We start from the raw sequence: 18,406 nt of genomic DNA, 5'->3' as shown, positions 1-18,406 counted from the left end.
CTACCTGCCAATGCAGGTGACACAGGTTCGATCCCTGGTACAGGAAGATGCCACATGACACAGAGCAACTAAGCCCGTGCGCCACAACTACTGAGCCTGCGCTCTAGAGCCTGCAAGCCATGACTACTGAAGCCTGTGCTCTGCAACAAAGACAAGCCACCACAATGAGAAGCCCGTGCACCGCAACAAAGAGTCCCTGCTCACCGCAACCAGAGAAAGCCTGTGTGCAGCAGCGAAGACCCAACACGGCCATAAATAAATAAAATTTACAAAACAGACAAACACTGCTTTGGTCAAGTGGTGATCTTGATTCTGAGTATAGAAATACAGTTCATCAGGACTGGAATTTTGTTTAGGTGTCAAAATCATTTTTCTAAGCATGAATTTGTCACACATGAATCATTCAACATTTCAATCTAGTGCATGAAAAAGTATCTTATTTAGCCCGGGATTTTATATAACAGTACTATTTTTCTTTGATAAGCTTCTTCTTAGAGGATAGCCTATAAAACTTGTACAGAGTCTTCCAAGCAAGAAAATGAACAGAATTCTTGCAAATAAACAATCTGTTTGAGATACTTACTTTAATTTTCTCTGCTAAAGCTGATGTTATATGGATTTCTCTTTCTCCTTCATCATACATTTGAAAAATAAGGTTATGCATAATATCTCCTGCTATCCAATTAACCTCATCCTGATGTTTGATCTGGATTGCCTTTTGTCCTTCTACACTGAATATCTGTAATCTTGCAACATGGCTACTGGGAAGCAACTTAATAGTCTTCTCCACAGGTGCCACATCTTTACAACTCTAGGAAGAGAGGAAAACACAAATATATACTGAATGACATCTGTAATGAAAACACAGTTTTTGGCTTTAATGGTGAATCTTCCATATTGCTTAAGAATTTATTTCCAATATTATGAGAGATCATCTTATATACTGTTAACATTCATAGATTTTCTCATTAAGAGGATACTACAGTATTAATAATTCCATATTTTATACCATCAAGTTATAAATAATGACAGGGGCCACATTCTTAAAACCAAAAACTAGCATATCTGGACTTAAAAGAACTTCCTTCCCCTTTATTTGTAAACTTACTTAAAAGTGTTGCAAACCTGTGAAATTTTAATCATATGACACAGATTTGGTGACCAGCATTTATTAATAAAAATAAAGGTGTAATAAATTAAGAATTTTCCATAAATTAAAGATAAATATTGCAATAAAATGTCATTTAATGAGCTTCTAGAGCTTTTTCAATTCATTTTACGTTGGGGTGAGTGGACAGAGTTGCTTGTAGCTAGATGAGGACTCTAGATGCCCCTAAAGGTTGAGCTGGCATATTTATAATTTGTTATGGGCATATCAGTGTTCCAAAGATCAGTAACGATGAGCTTGTGTGCTACATAAATTGATTTTAGGCACACAAAATTAAAACACTACATAATTATTTCAGAATCTAGGTGTAGTGCATTTCACAGGATACAAAAAATTCACATAAGTCTAAGCTTAAAATACCTCTACAATCCTATTTCACTCATGTCTCCTTCCTCATCCAGTTGCAGTCATTTTACTGAAGCCCATTCACATGAACAATGACATATTCAAAATTCCTACCTCACAGAGTATCAGGCAAATAATCCATCCCCTATTATAAGCACATCTTATTTGCCTGGCTCAAACTTAAGAGTCACTGCTTTTGGATAATATGTTCTAACTGCAGGTTACAAGATATACCTTGGTCTTTGTCTTAACTGACCAGGACTCTTGGTTCTGCCTGTTGCTGCTCTGTAGTATTTACATAATTATATGTAAATGCTCTCTTGCTCTCAAGCCCAGATTTCTCCCTAACTCCAAGTCTTTTTCCTGAATCTCCTGATCTTTTGCAAGATATGGTATGCTCAAAAATATGTTGCCCACATTATTGAAAAAAGGAAATGCATAACAAATATTTGAAGATTATCAAATATAACCAGCATCAAAAGAAAAGAATTAGAATAAAGTCAAATCATTTCATTCTAATGTAAAAAAATAAAAGCTTTTACCCTTTTGAGGCTCAAGATATGTTAGCTGATATATACTTAGTAGGAAAAACATTGGTTAATCAACTGATCAAGTAATTTATCATCTACTAACCATATCAATTATGAAGAAATCACATTTAGGTATTTTACTTGTATAACTATTTGTTATCCCATTTAGCAGTCTTAGGAAACCAAATGCTTGTATCAACTGCCTGTCCTTCTCTAGGCTGGCTTCACCTTCAGCCATGATGTATATCCAATAACCAGTATCCTACTGGCACATTAACACAGCAATCTCTTTATAGGAAAACACTACTGAAAAACCATGTATTTACTTTGTTAATTATACACACATATTAAATGTTCATATATCCTTCCTTCAGTGGTGGTTCCATAGGGACATTTACCAAACTTTCTAACAAACAAGTGTAAACTGTAAGAAATAAGAGAATAAAATAAAACTGATAATTGTCACATTTTAATATAGGAAAAAAAAATTTTAGGAACATGTAATCAATAATAGCTATAGATATTATAAAAGGTTTGATCAAGAAAATTACTAATATTTGATACAAAATGTTATTTACTATACCATTTCATTTTTGCCTTTTCTTGCCTCTGGCCAGAAGAATCACAAATATCTCATTTTAAAAAGCCAAACAACTTTACATAAAATATTATAAAGCTGTTAAAGAATATTTGTATGAAGACTCAATATAATACCAATGAATAACAGTAACAACTTACAGGTATTTCAATTTTTGCTTTAAGCGTCTGGTCTTTTTTGATATTCTGAACTTGAATTGCTGGTCCTGACAAAATACTGGTTCCAGAACTACTGCAATCCACAACATAGAGTGGAAGGTTTGGAGCACCTGAAAACTATTGGAAGCGTACAAAATAATTTAAGACCTCAATCAAATGTAACTTATTATTCAATAACTGTTATTTAAATTTTCAAACAATTTAGTACAGCTACTATTTCCGGCTATAAATTAGAAAACTATAAATATAATTCACTAATATACTAGACAATTTCTGAATGAAAAGAGTAAGTTTCTATAATTCTAGGTAAAATTTGTTGATTTTGGAAGAAAAACCAACTTCCTAAACCATTATTCTTTCTTTTTTAACACCACCTATTTGGGTTTTCCTTTCCTTTTTGTGCTCTTTTACTCATATTCATTTATCCATCCATCCCCAATCCTAAAGGATATTTCCACCATCCTACTCATAAATTAAATACTTCATCTGAAATGAGGAGGATGGACTAAGGAAGGAGAGGGGAGGAATCTGTGGTCCAATACTTGGCACAGCTGGCATCATTACTGGCTTAGGGATGCTGAAAACTATTGACAATGAGATAGCCCAAAAATTTCTCCATGGAATAATCATTACACAATCTAGATATAATATAAGGCTTACTATGAAGGAGCCAAAAGATATAGTGATTTAGTGATTTCCATTTAGTACCACGGGACTCAAAATCTACATATTCTTTATCTTATAACAGCTTACCTTACAATGAACAATCAATTTTGGTTGTGCTGTTATATTGTCTGATTCATCCAAAACTTCTACCTGAAATGGGAAAGCTGTTCCATTTTCTATAACTAAAATTTCAGAATCAGGTTTCACTTTCAATCGATGAGGGGGACCTACCAGAAAATTATATAATAAAATAGAGATTCAAGTTTCTAAAACTGAAATGTTAAAACAGCAAAAGAAACAGCTTTTAACATTTCAAGTTTTAATATCTTTTAAATAATGCCAAGAGAGAAAAAAGAAATATCCATGTTTAATCATTTCTATCCCCCAAATGCATATATTCTATACATCACGAGAGTGGTCTCAATTATATTAAAATGTTTGATGTCTAGACTTAGTTTTATGTAACAAGCTAAGACATGGTGATAACTCATGTTAGAAATCACCCAAACGTGAAATACTAAAAAGATTCTGGAAAAAAGTATTCAAGAATAAAAATAAAAGTTTATTAAACTACTTTTTTATTTACTACTTTTAACTTTACACAATGAGACTGATTTCTCAGGCACACTACATACCTGTCTCAGGTAATTTTGTTCAAAGGATCAGTTCATATAATGACATAACCAGATAACTTACTTGTTAAGACTGCCCACAACACTTTGATATCCTAAGCAAGCTGCACCACAAGTTTCCTCTAAACTAATAAAAGAGGGTTTATATTTCTGCAGCAAGATGACCTGATGTGCCCTATAAACACTGATATTTTAAAATACAATTTATGCTAAATAATGGGAACACAAGTTTACAAAGAACAGTTATATCAAAGAACAGTGTTTTTACCATATGCCAACTCTGTTCTCAGAATCCTTACAATGATCTTGATCAAGAAGGTAATATTATTATCCCCATTTTATGGATGAGGAAACTGGGACCCAGAGAGATTAAGTATTCTGTCCAGGTCACATGGCTACTAAATGGCAGACTCAGGTTAGATCCTAATTTTGTAATTTGAAACCTCTTGACCATTATCACTACACAGTCCCACTTGCTACTTTACCACGTTTACTCGCAAATTCTAAAAAAATATTAGAACTATCTGGTTAATAAGAATTTCCTTTGAGTAGATTTGAGTAATCCATACGTTTTAGCTAACCTCTTAAAATAAAAGCATTGTAAGTAAGTATTAACACATAACAGTTTTTTCTTATACGTCTACCAATGGGCCAATCTTTACTTCTAAATCAATTCATGCCTCAGGGAAAGCTCAAACTACACGAATTTGTGAAAGGAAATAGCTATTTTGTTTCTTTTCATTAAAACCAGTAAAAAAGGTCATATATGGACAAAGATATGATCTCAGTATTATTAATATTAGAGCTAAAACTTTCATAACAAGTCCTGTTCTAGGTGTTGTACAGCATATGCACTTCTCACTCTGCACAGTACTGTGTTAATGAGAACTCATGCATATTGGAAGTGTATCCTCCACTGAGTTACCACTGAAACCATGCAAAGTAAGGGCTGCCCATATTAACTCATTTAATCCTCACAAAAACCCTGTGAATTATGTATTTTCTCATTTTACACATGAGAAAACCGAGGCACAGAACAAGTGTACCTCACTGGTAAGTGTCAGAGCTTAGATTCAAACGCAGAAGGGCCGATGCTAGAATATACTCTTTGAACCTCCACAATAGACTGATTCTCAAATTAGCTGGCTTTTTCTACCCTAACTTTACTGCAACTTCATTTACGAGTTGATAAATCATTATTCAAATTAACAACATAAAAGCATAAGAAACTTTCCTTCTTAAAATATTAAATATTTAGTTATATCAGAAAAAGGACAGATCCAGTTCTAACGTAAGTCTCATTAGTATATCCTTAAGAACAGTTCCCCAATATAGTTTCAATATTCACATTTTTCTCCCAAGATTATTTTTAGAACTTCACTCAAGTCTTTCTAAACGTTTTCCTGTCTTTTATTTTTAACTGGTCATTTCTGTTAGCACTATGTTTGTCATTCAAATGTATTTTCAAGATTTGTACCATATCCAAACCAAAAAACACTTCACCTTTATAAGTGTCATTATATTTTATCATAAGAATATTATTTAAAAGGTAATTAGGAATATTTCTTAAAGTAATATTACCTGGCAGTAATCTAATTTTCAGAATCTGTGAGTCTTCTTTTAAACCCGGAAAAATAACCTTCAGATTAAAATTCTGTTGAAAAAATTATTTTAATTAAATTTAAGTCCTAAATAAATACTTAAGTAATTTACTACCTCAATTCTGATTTACTTTTTGCTTTTCATTTTCATACCATTATAGAAATCTACTCAGCAAATTTATATTGACTAAAATTATCATATATATATATGAAAGAGATGCAGGTGAAAAAACTGATTTATATTGCCTTCTTTATAGATAATACTATCTTTGAATTCAAAAGGCATAACCTCTGAATAATTATCAGAATTAGGATGGGCACTATAAAAAATGTGGAAAGTAGTGAAATGGAAATAACCCAATATCTAGACATATCTAAAAACAATGCAGTGTTCTAGATTAGATCCTGGAATAGAAAAATAATTGTGGAAAAACTGGGAAAATGTTAAAGCCCAGAGTTTTGTTAATAGTATTATATCAATGTTAACTTCTTAGTTTGGATAAATATATAATAGTTGTATAAGATGTTAGTAGAGGAAGCTGGGTGAAGAGTATATGTGAACTCTCTATACCATCTCTGAAACTCTTCTGTAAAACATAATTATTTCAAAATAAGAAGGTTTTTAAAATCTAGAAATCTTTTTAGCAAGTTTATCTTACTAAAGTCAAATTTTCCACGCTTTTCAAGTTCTTTTTCCAGAAAAAGCTTAATTCAGAAAGATGTACAGAACTTGCTCTTTAATTTGATTAGGTTATACAATGCAGTATAGTATACAGTACTTAAACTTACATGCTCTATTTTAAACGTTATTTTGATAGGGAAAATTTTTAAAATATATATTGAAGGTAATGATACAATGGAAAAAAAGTAACACAATACTTAAGTTACTAGCCACAGTGTTCACATTAGTCATATTAATCTATTAGCTACTTTATATACTTAACTGAAAAATTACCTTATTGGAGTTTGTCTTTACTATCTCTAACCTTATTCCTCCCAAAACACTTCCCTTATACAAATACCAAACCCAATACTTTTACAGAAGTGAGCTAAAGTTTCTCATATTTTTGTTCCTATTCTAAGAAAAACATTGAAAAATGGAAAAACTTACAGAGAAGAAAGAAGCAACATAGTACTAGATAACTGTTGTAAACGGCTTTGAATGCAAAAAGACTGGAATGAAAATGAAGACAGTTGAAAATATTTAATTCATAAACGTTTAACAAACAACAGCAGCAAATATGCTGGTCTTCTCAAGAGATGTAAATGGTAATGGTATGTCGGGTGACATGATCCTGATTAATTCCTAAGAACCTGACATTACTGTCATCTTGTCACAAAAATAGGTTTTTAAATTTCCAATTTCATTTTTACCATATAAGAAATAACATGCATTATAACATGTATGTACAATGCTTACCTTGCCTTGACAAGAGTTTACAGGGCCCTTAGCTGTAACACCTCGAATGACACAATTTGGGCCATTGGTTATTTCTTCATAATGTAAAGATAAACCACTGGAAAAAATAAATTATTTTTTAACTTTCCCTCCATTACCTACAAATAAGCTGCAAATGTTCTTTTCTCTTTTCTTTCTTTTTTTTTTTCTAGCTGTGCCACATGGCTTGCAGGATCTTAGTTCCCTGACCAGGGATTGAACCCGGGCCCTCAGCAGTGAGAACACGAAGTCCTAACCACTGGACTGCCAGGGAATTCCTGCTGCAAATGTGTTTGTCTTCTCATATGACATTCTCATTTTTAATTCATTTTTCTAATAAAATTGTATTTTTTTAAAAGAGAAATAAATGAACAGAAGCAAATTCCCATGAGATTTTTACAAAGAAAAATGATCCAACAAGTATTAATAAGTGATACCATTCGTGCAGTGAGTAAAGATACAAGGTAGGAAACAATGAAATGCTAGGCCATGTATACAGGCCAAAGAAAATGAAACATCCAAATCGATCAGGCTTAAAGATGTCTACAGACTTTGTCCTGGATTCTTTCAAATCCTTCACCCACAGGGATTTTAGAGACTTTCTGGCACCTATTAAACTGAATGGCAATTTTAGATAAAGTCCAAATAATTAAGTGCAGCCTTGTGCTAATGTAACCTTGCTAGGATGTATACTGAGACCCTCTAATCTACTACTATGAGTAATGTGATTCCTAAACCACCTTTGACCACCTGTAGATACTTACAGTGTCAACATTTTACTCTGTAAAGGGTAAGGTGATAAAAAAGGAGGAAAGATATACCATGATGGAGAAAAGACCTAATTTTTCTGAAGAATGAAATTAAATATTTAGATATTATCTGAATAAGCTGTAAAAATTAAATAACATGGCTTGTTTGAAAAAAGCTCTAAAGAGGCATGTAAGGTAAAATAAACTCCCTGAGAAAGATGGACATTAACCACAGACATCTACTTTCACTATCTCTTAAAGCCTCATTAATATAAGAACAAAGGGATTCCTTTTATTTACTTTTAAAGGCAAAGATATGGGAGGTATGGAAGAAGAGACAAGGACAATAGAAATTATCTGCTAGAAAAAAGGATAGACAAGTGGCAAATGACCTAGTAACTTCCCAAGAAAACTGAACTGTGAAACAGCAATGGAAGAAGCTCAAAACCAATATATACCACAGAATTCCCAGGTACCATTAAGGAACTGGTGTTATTAGGTACCCCTAGAAGCAGGGCCAAAAAGAAAGGCCAAAAAAAAAAAAGGTGGGGGGTTGATTAAAATTTCGATCCCCAGATCTCCCCTCTCCACCTCTGGCAGATGACTGGAAAATTATTCTCTGAAAAGGTTTAAGCAGAGAATCTGTGAACCTGGGCACAAAAAGTAAGTCACAGGAAAGGGTAAAATACTAAAAAGAATACAAGGGTAATCCTGAACGGACCGCATAGGGATACTGAGACCTTTTCATTCCCATTCCTACCCTAGTCTTGCTCTTGGACTGGCTAGGAACCTGGACAGCCAAATTATTCCCCTCCAGGCAAGAGACTAAAGATTGTTCTTTGAGCAAACTACCCAGCCCAAGAAAAAGACCTCAAGATACAACAGGATTTCCCCCAACAAAATGTTACAGACAGATCATCCTGTAGTGGAGTTCACACTCAACAGCCTCTCCCAAACTCTCACACTCAACAGCCTCTCCCAAACTCCTATGTGCATTTTAGTTCTCCATCAGATATAAAAGCAGATGACCAAAGATTAACCAGATATATGAAGAAACAGATCAAAATCCAACAAATAAAAAGCAACTAACTTGGAGACAATAAACATTATCAGTGTAGGTAACCTTTTTTTAAAAACTACCATTTATCAGCAAAAAAAAAAAAAAAAATGTGTTACATTCATAAAACAAGAACAGAATCTACAAAAGAACATTCGGAGAACCAGGAAGAACACTTGGAAATTAAAAATACAGCAAAAGGAAAAACTCAATGGAAAGATATAAACATAAAATTGAGAAAGTCTGTCTAAAAGTAAAACAAAAACACAGAAAGATTAAGAAAAATGGAAAAATTAGGAAAATCAGAGAACCAGTCCCAAAGGTACATCATCAAATAAATAAGGATCCCCCCCCTCAAAAAAAGAGAAAACCGTGATGATGGAAGGTAGAAAATGAAGTACTTCAAATAATGAAGAGACCTATACAAAGATGTACCATTATAAAATTTTGCCCTGTTGAGAATTAAAAGTGGGTCCCTATAAGCTTCCAGACAGAATACATAGGAAACATAAAAAGGAAAGTTAATCAGAACAAGTTTAAATTTATCAGCAACAGGAGAAGCTAAAAGGCAAAAATGGAGCAATGTTTTTATACTTTCGATGGAAAGTAGTGTTCAACTTTCAATTAAATCAATCAAGTAGAATACAGACATTTTCAGAGCAATAATTTTATCTTACATGTAAATCCTTTCTTAGGAAACTAGTGAATAATGTACTCCAGCAGAAGGTAAGGGACAAGGGATTCTTTCAAAATTGAAGACCCAGGGAAGGTTAAATGCTAAATAAAATAAGCTACTTAACAATCTCACAAATTCAGGAATGTTTCCTCAAGGACCTGAGAGCGAACTCTACGAAATTTAATCATCAATAAAGGTAAACCCCTATCTCCCAGTTTCCTGGGCCTAACTTCTGATCAATTGACTCCAAATTGCAAACTCTACTCCCAGTCATAAAGATACTTAGCAATTTTTCTTGAAAACATGAATGTGATAGATTTTATTTACTTACCCATGTAACAGAGTAAGATTTCCTTCCTTGCAATCTCTATCAGATTGTGATGAGAATAATCACATTCTGGTTTACTGATTATTCAATAACAAAATTGTCTTCTTTCTCTTCTACCTTTGTGAAGAAGTTTTCTAGCTTGACAGTAGGTTTTGTTTTTACTATATTTCCCCAACACAAAAGACAAAGGGTACTCCCAGGATGAAAGTGAAGGAAGATCACAGAAGGACAAATGTAACAAGCGTAAGAACAACTGATCCAGACCAGAGCACATGGCAAAGTTCCAAGAAAGATGTCTACAAGAGTATGAAACTGAGGGACTTCGCTGGTGGTGCAGTGATTAAGAATCCGCCTGCCCTTGCAGGGGACATGGGTTTGAGCCCTGGTCTGCGAAGATCCCACATGTCGTGGAGCAACTAAGCCCGTGAGCCACAACTACTGAGCCTGCGTACCACAACTACTGAAGCCTGCATGCCTAGAGCCCATACTCCACAACAAGAGAAGCCACCACAATAAGAAGCCCACGCACCGCAACGAAGAGTAGCCCCCACTCGCCGCAACTAGAGAAAGCCCACGTGTAGCAACGAAGACCCAATGCAGCCAAAAATAAATAAACAGAGAAAAAAATATGAAACTGATAGGTTATCTATGTACCAAGCATCTTGAGAAGAGACCAGGCAACTGGCAGAGAGTTACTTAGCAAAGAAAAAAAGAACAACAGTTGTGCAATGAAGAAAGTAATTAGCACTTACATAATCATAATAAAGCAAGCACTAAATACTGATCAAGCCAGAATACAACTTTAATGAAGAATGTGGGAATAGGAAGGAGGTTTATTTGTAATGTAAGTAGCAACAAGAGAGTGTGTCCTCATCTTCCATAAGTCAAGAGATAATGCTTAAAACTGAAGAATCAAGAAGTAACAATATAAAAGTTACTTAGAGGGCTTCCCTGGTGGCGCAGTGGTTGAGAGTCTGCCTGCCAATGCAGGGGACACGGGTTCGTGCCCCGGTCCGGGAAGATCCCACATGCCGCGGAGCAGCTGGGCCCGTGAGCCATGGCCGCTGGGCCTGCGCGTCCGGAGCCTGTGCTCCGCAACGGGAGAGGCCACAACAGTGAGAGGCCCACACAGTGCAAAAAAAAAAAAAAAAAAAAAAAAGTTACTTAGATATGTGCAATAGGTACCAAAACATTCAAGTAAGAAAGCTGAAAGTGGTTCTGAGAAGTCGATTGTGGGTGGGGTGGAGAGGGCAGAGGAACTACTCTTTTTTTATATAAACCTCATCCAACTATTTGATTCTTTAGGCTACATGTGTGAATGATTTTTTGTTTAATTTAGTTAACACTGAGAAAAAAAACAAACAAATTTACTGAAGGTAAATTCACATAGCCAGGCCACCAAGATTTTTTTTTAAGCCCTAAATCTTAATTACCAGTATGTACGTGTGATAGAGACTGTGTGTGTAAGAATGTCCTATCAAGGATAAGAAGGAAGTTTAATTGAAAACAGGGGTCAACTAATGCACAAATATTTTCCATTTGTGACTAGACATTATTTTTAGTGTTTCTTATTAAGCACATAGATGCTTAAGTATTCAACTCTTCCATTATGGTTTAATATTCAAATGAATATAATATGTCAAAATCACTTTTTGCAACTCATTTTCAATATTTTTTGTAACTCTGTTTTGTTTTTCAGGAACTTAATCATGGTATAAATCTGGACACTAAACTAGTCTGTGAGCTTCTAGAAGGCAAATACTATGCTCTTATTCACTTCTATATCTCCAGCTGGCAAATGCCTGGAATACAGTACGTAGTCAAATGATTAAAAGAGTGAACAATTACACCAACAGGGGAAAAAAGTACACGGCGATAGCAAAAGCATACATTAAAATATGGGCCCAGGGACTTCCCCGGCAGTCTAGTGGTTAAAACTGCGCTCCCGCTGCAGGGGGCACGGGGTTCAATCCCTGGTTAAGGTATGATCCTGTGTGCCTCGCAGCGCGGCCAAAAAAAAAACAGTGTCTCCAAAAACGACAAATTTGGCAGAAATTTGAAAAACAAGAATTCATCCTAGGCACCTCAAAAAAAGGTAATGGAAAACAATGAACATCCTCAATTATATAACTGGACACATTGTTTTTCAGGGCTATTTTTTAATATAAGCCAATCATGTCACTCTATAGAGCTCTTAAGTAAAGGCAAATTCTAAGGAAGGACACAATTTCCATGGAAAGTGTAAACTTTATTGCTATGGTTTTAAAAGCAAACCAAAATAAATTTTATTAGCAGGTTAAAAACCTACCAGTAGGTAACCACTAAGTTTAAATGGCCATAATTTCTAAGCAAACAACAAAATAAACATGGTATGGTTTATAAAATTGCCAGGAGAAGTCATATTATACTTGCAAAAAGAAATGGACTAAGACAGAACTATATCAGTCTCACCCAAACAACTGTAACAGTAAATTCAGTCAAAACAAACTTTATTGAGGTAATGTATGTATGACACTACAGCCACAGAGAATAGACTGGGACTAAACAAATCCCCCAGATATCATAAAATATCCACTAAGCATTTTAAATAATAAATCTGAAGTTAACCGAACATAAATAATTTAAGCTAAAAAAAGAAAAAAGTGAATACTTAGCAAATATGAAAACTCAGATTACCTTGCTTCAAAAACTGGCTGAATATCAGTTGATAGTTGACTAGTATGACCAAATTCATCCTGAAACTCCAGAGGGATATTGAATGGGACTCCAACACGAAAAGGAAGATCCAAAAGACCAAATAAAAATTTCTCTGGTTTACCCTCTTAATAAAAAAAAATAAACATGAAAAGAAAATTCATCGGTCAGAAGATTCATTGTAGGTAGAAACATCCATTATATATATGGAAGATTAGACTACAATAAAGATGGCATTTTAAATCTGTGCAAAGTTTATATAAATTATATCTATAATCCACCTGTGAAAATAATAAAGCTAGAACTTTATCTCACACCATGTATAAAAGTCTAGAGATAGAGATAAATGTGTTTTTAAACTATGAAATTTTCGAATATAATAAAGGAATATGTTTATAATTTTATCATAGGAAAAACTAAGGCAAAACACAATACTCAACAGCTATACAACGATGTATTTGATAAAGTTCAAAATATTTTATTAGATACAAAGTTAACAGAGAAGCTCTATATGAGAAAGTACTTGCAACGTATGCAATAAAGGATTAAAATCCACAATACATTAAAACTTCCTATAAAGATAACAGTTTCAAGTCATCCCCTGGGAAATTATTAGAAATGCAAATTCGAGGGCTCACATCATCCTACTGAGTCAGAAACTCCAGGAGTGAGGCCCACCAGTCTGCATTTTAGTAAGCCCAGCAGGTGGTTCAGGTAAAACTTAAATTTGAGAACTACAGCTTTACACTATTAAAATAGGCATAGTAGGCACTTCCCTGGTGGCACACTGGTTAAGAATCCGCCTGCCAATGAAGGGGACACGGGATTGATCCCTGGTCTGGGAAGATCCCACATGCCACAGAGCAACTAAGCCCATGCACCACAATTACTGAGCCTGCACTCTAGAGCCTGTGAGCCATGACTGCTGAGTCCAAGTGCCACAACTACTGAAGCCGGCACGCCTAGAGCCCATGCTCCACAACAAGAGAAGCAACTGCAGTGAGAAGCCTGCGCACCATAATGAAGAGTAGCCCTCGCTCCGTGCAACTAGAGAAAGCCCGTGCGCAGCAGCAGCAAAGACCCAGCACAGCCAAAAGTAAATAAAATAAATTTTAAAAAATTAAAAATAAAATGAAATAGGCATAGTAAAGGAACAGACTTTCACAGATGACAATGTCCAATAAAGGCTAGAAGAGGTACACAACCAAATAATTAAATAATTTAACCACCAACTAGGCTAAATATTATAATATAGGTTAGCCAGGAATGAGCATAGGGAAACAAGAACCTTCAGTCTGTTGATGAGGGTACAAAACCTTTTGGGAGGGCAACCTGACAGTAAATATGTATAAAATGTTAAAGCACACACATTGCAGTTGGCAATTCTACTTCTTGGTATCCACTCTAGAGATATTCAAGCACTTGTACACAAAGCATCATAATTTTTTTCCGTATAGGAATGTGATTTGTAACAGCCAAAAACTTGGAAACACCTGAAATGTTCATCAAAGAAAACTGCTGAACTACAGCATGTCCGTACTGTAGAATGTTCCACAGGTGTATTTAAAGAACATGATCTGTATGTACAAAAAGGAACACTCCCCAAGGTGGTTGTCTGATTAGAGAAGGCAAGGTAATCACAGGCACTTAAATCAGCTCTCTAAAACCCCATAAAAATGTGGCACTACAGAGATTTTTTTCAAAGAGGCCTAAACCTACAAAAACAATGAACAAGAAAAAAGACAACAGTAACAGAATTTGAAAGCTGGAGAATATATGGGCAAGTATAACTGACTTAGCAGAAAGACTCAAGAAATCAAATCCTCAATCATCAACAAAGCAAGCAGGGAGCCAATTTAATTCACACTATATTAACACTCAAAAGTCTCAAGAATGGCTCTATCAAGTAGGGGTGAAATTGAAATAAAAAAGGAAGACTTGTTCAAGTTTGTTTGAGAAACAGTTCCTCAGATCCCCACCCCTCAACACACAGAGCCAGTCAACTGCCTTCCTCATCTTCAGCAATATCTGGAAGGTTTCTTCTCCAGGGAAGGTTAAGAGTTGGTCCAAGGAGTAAGGGACACAGCACTACTGAAAGCATTACAGTTTACTGAAAATAGGAAAATCAAGTGAAAGATCAATACTGAACATGAGCAATCCCACAACTGGGCATATACCCTGAGAAAACCATAATTCAAAAAGAGTCACGTACCACAATGTTCACTGCAGCTCTATTTACAATAGCCAGGACATGGAAGCAACCTAAGTGTCCACCAACAGATGAATGGATAAAGAAGATGTGTACATATACACAATGGAATATTACTCAGCCATAAAAAGAAACGAAATTGAGTTATTTGTAGTGAGGTGGATGGACCTAGAGTCTGTCATACAGAGTGAAGTAAGTCAGAAAGAGAAAAACAAATACCGTATGCTAACACATATAAATGGAATCTTAAAAAAAAAAAAAAAAAAGGTTCTGAAGAAGCTAGGGGCAGGACAGGAATAAAGACACAGACATAGAGAATGGACTTCAGTACACGGGGAGGGGGAAGGGTAAGCTGGGACAAAGTGAGAGAGTGGCATGGACATATATACACTACCAAATGTAAAATAGATAGCTAGTGGGAAGCAGCCACATAGCACAGGGAGATCAGCTCAGTGCTTTGTGTCCACCTAGACAGGTGGGATAGGGAGGGTGGGAGGGAGACGCAAGAGGGAGGAGATATGAAGATATATGTATATGTACAGCTGATTCACTTTGTTATACAGCAGAAACTAACACACCACTGTAAAGCAATTATACTCCAATAAACATGTTAAAAAAATAAATACTGAATATGAAACCTCTAACAGTCTTCCCCAGCTTGGCTCCCCAAATGCTGGCACCCAGGTGTTTACACTCCACTCTGGGAAATCTGAACAGCCAAAGAGAAAAAAACCTAAAATTCTCTTATCATAATCTCCCCAAATGATATAAACACTCTCGAATGTTCTATTCTTAACTGTGTGCAAATAACTAGTAATGTAAGAGAGCATCTAATAGAAAGGACCCAGAGCAGACGTGTAAAAAAGCAACATGGAGGAAACAAGCTATGAATAAAGTTTGAAAGCGTCAAGAAAAAATGCCACTATTATTAATAGCCTCAGAGAATTAATAGATACTGAATCCATGAAGTTGGAGAAAATACTTTGAAAAGGGAATAACCAGAGAATATTTCAGAAACTAAAAAAATTATAGCAGAAAGGAAAAATTCAATAGAAAGTGTCGAACATCATGTTAAAGAAGTCTCTTGTAAAGTACAGAAATAAAACCAAGAGATGTAAAGCAGAAAAAACAGTATTAGTACACCAGTCAAGAGGTCCAACGTCTTAACACTAGATGTTGTAGAAAGAAAAAACAGAGTAGGAAATCAAAGTAACTCAAGAAAAATCCCTAGAATTTAAAATTTCAGAAATTGGGACCCCCCCACACACACAAAAAATTATCCTAACTTCTGGGGATTGCGGAAGAGGGAGAATAGGGGCGGTTGGACTGGGAGTGGAGGGTGTTTAACATGCAAAAGTTAGGAATCAGAATAACTTTAGACTCTACCAGTAACAAGGGAAGCTAGAAAACAATGATGCTTTCAAACGTTTATAAGGAATATGATTACCAAGCAGAATTATAAAGCCATTCTAAGACCAAGATGGTTATACAATTGGTCAAACATCTTTTATTAAATTACCTGTTTTCCTCTTGATTTAAAATGCCACCTTTAGCATACAGAGTTACATACTGGTGTTTTGCTTACCTTTGACAGAAAATTTAATTGCTTTAGATGGTAGTGGTCTTCCTGCATAAGTGTCTGCATTACTTTCATTCAGTACAACTTGTAATTTCAATGTATAATTCCCCAACTTTTGAATATTTTCTGGACAAATTAAGAAGAAATTAAAATTCAAGTAAATGTAATACTGATAGAATTTTTAACATTCAGAATAATAACTCACCCATTTTTTTAAACCAGTAAGGCCATTTTCCTCCATGTTGACTAATATGTGAAATGATTTCTTTATTTCCATTTGGAGCTTAATAAAAGAAAAAAATTTTGAGAAATTAAATATAGAACATGAATAAGAAATGTCACACTAGCATCAAATGTCTACCTGCTATACATTTTTTAAGGTAGTTTTGAAACCTCGAAAAATCTAAAGCTATCCTATTCAAGTCAATAGCATAATGAAAATTTATTCATTCAGCTGATTAAAATTCCTTTATTTCAATTCTTAAAAATGTATCTGTAAATAAGCTTAACTGGCACAAACAAAAGAATATAGAAATAATTTTCTTTTGACATTGAAAATCATTTCTTCAAAAGTTTTCTTAAAGAGGAAAATAGCATACTTTATTTACATAGAGTAATCTCTAAGACCTAGTGCTCTATTAAGAGAAAATAGCAAGACCTAAAGTAGAAGAAAACAAATAGAAGGATGATATCACTTCTCTGAAATATTCCTTGTTATTTATTTTTGACTTTGGAATTACATGACTTAAAATATTCACAAAATAGAATTAAAATAAAGCAATTCATAAGCAAAACCAAAATGTAGGTAGGCGATATGACCATATTAAAAAATTTTTTTTAATTATTTCAACTGACTTCAACTTTAATAACTTTAAGGACAAATAGCGCTTCAAAGAAGTCAAATTTAATCTAATAGTACTATTAGTAATTTTATAAGTATCACTATTTTGAAACTATATTATAGGATAAAGCAGTAACTAACTGTTATTGTTAAGAATCAAGATTTTCAACATAAAAGAAATGAAATCAAAGTGGTTAAATAAAAACTCAGAATATCGATATGAATTCATGTTTTTTCTTTTCCAAAAATATTCATGCTTAGCTATCAATCGAAAAGGCTTAGAAACAATTTCGTCCAGTGGCCATGAGCAATCCTAACACTCAGGCCTCTAAATGCCATTCCCCACTGAAAGGAGCGGGGACAAAGTTAGAGAGTAGCATGTACATATATACACTACCAAATGTAAAACTGATAGCTAGTGGGAAGCAGCCACACAGCACAGGGAGATCAGCTCGGTGCTTTGTGACCACTTAGAGGGGTGGGATAAGGAGGGTGGGAGGGAGACGTAAGAGGGAGGAGATATGGGGATATATGTATATGTATAGCTGATTTACTCTGTTATAAAGCAGAAACTAACACACCACTGTAAAGCAATTATACTCCAATAAAGATGTTAAAAAAAGAGTAATGGGTGAATTGAGGTTTAGGGTAAACATGTACAAGAAGATTCTAGGATGTCTTGAGCCAGAAAGCAAGAAAGCTCAAATCAAAGACAAAAAAGGGTCTTATCAAGAGAACAGAGGAGCAAACATGAAAGCACATCAAAATCAAGGAAGCATGTCAAATCTATAAAACCCCATACATTCAGAAAAACACATTTATGAAAATCAAAAAAAAACAGTCTCTGAGCACCACAGTACTTACCAATTCCTGACTGGTAATTTGCAATTAAAGGAAAAGGATTAAGCCTTTATACTGCCTTTCCTATAAAAGCTGTGTTTCAGAGTAAACCAATGACCCTAACTGAAATTTATTACTAACAAATAAACTAGGAAGGATAATAAACTGGGATAATAAATTAGGAAGAAATAAAAGAATGAGGGGATCACCATTTTGCATACCAAATAACTAAGCAAAAATCATTAATGGATGAAACCATTACATCACGGATGAAAGGAGAACTTTATAATCATATTA

The 18,406-nt window shown here is 34.5% G+C and overlaps 1 protein-coding gene across 3 annotated transcripts in view; it reads right to left on the bottom strand.

Annotated features, from left to right (window-relative positions):
- The window catches only part of SMCHD1 (structural maintenance of chromosomes flexible hinge domain containing 1), a 128,870-nt gene that overhangs the window by 60,149 nt on the left and 50,315 nt on the right, over nt 1-18,406 (bottom strand). For all 3 annotated transcript variants that reach the window (XM_049698258.1, XM_004275923.3, XM_049698259.1), the window contains 8 exons: nt 16,634-16,711; nt 16,435-16,554; nt 12,623-12,767; nt 7,119-7,215; nt 5,679-5,751; nt 3,553-3,692; nt 2,782-2,916; nt 584-811 (listed from right to left, as the gene is read on the bottom strand). In XM_049698258.1, coding sequence (XP_049554215.1) covers nt 584-811; nt 2,782-2,916; nt 3,553-3,692; nt 5,679-5,751; nt 7,119-7,215; nt 12,623-12,767; nt 16,435-16,554; nt 16,634-16,711 — 1,016 coding nt within the window. The remainder of the gene's footprint in view (nt 1-583; nt 812-2,781; nt 2,917-3,552; nt 3,693-5,678; nt 5,752-7,118; nt 7,216-12,622; nt 12,768-16,434; nt 16,555-16,633; nt 16,712-18,406) is intronic.

This window comes from Orcinus orca, chromosome 15 (genome assembly GCF_937001465.1).
Source record: "Orcinus orca chromosome 15, mOrcOrc1.1, whole genome shotgun sequence".
Lineage (NCBI taxonomy): Eukaryota > Metazoa > Chordata > Mammalia > Artiodactyla > Delphinidae > Orcinus > Orcinus orca.
The sequence above is the reverse complement of the archived record's forward strand: the minus strand, read 5'-3'. Positions and strand labels throughout refer to the sequence as shown.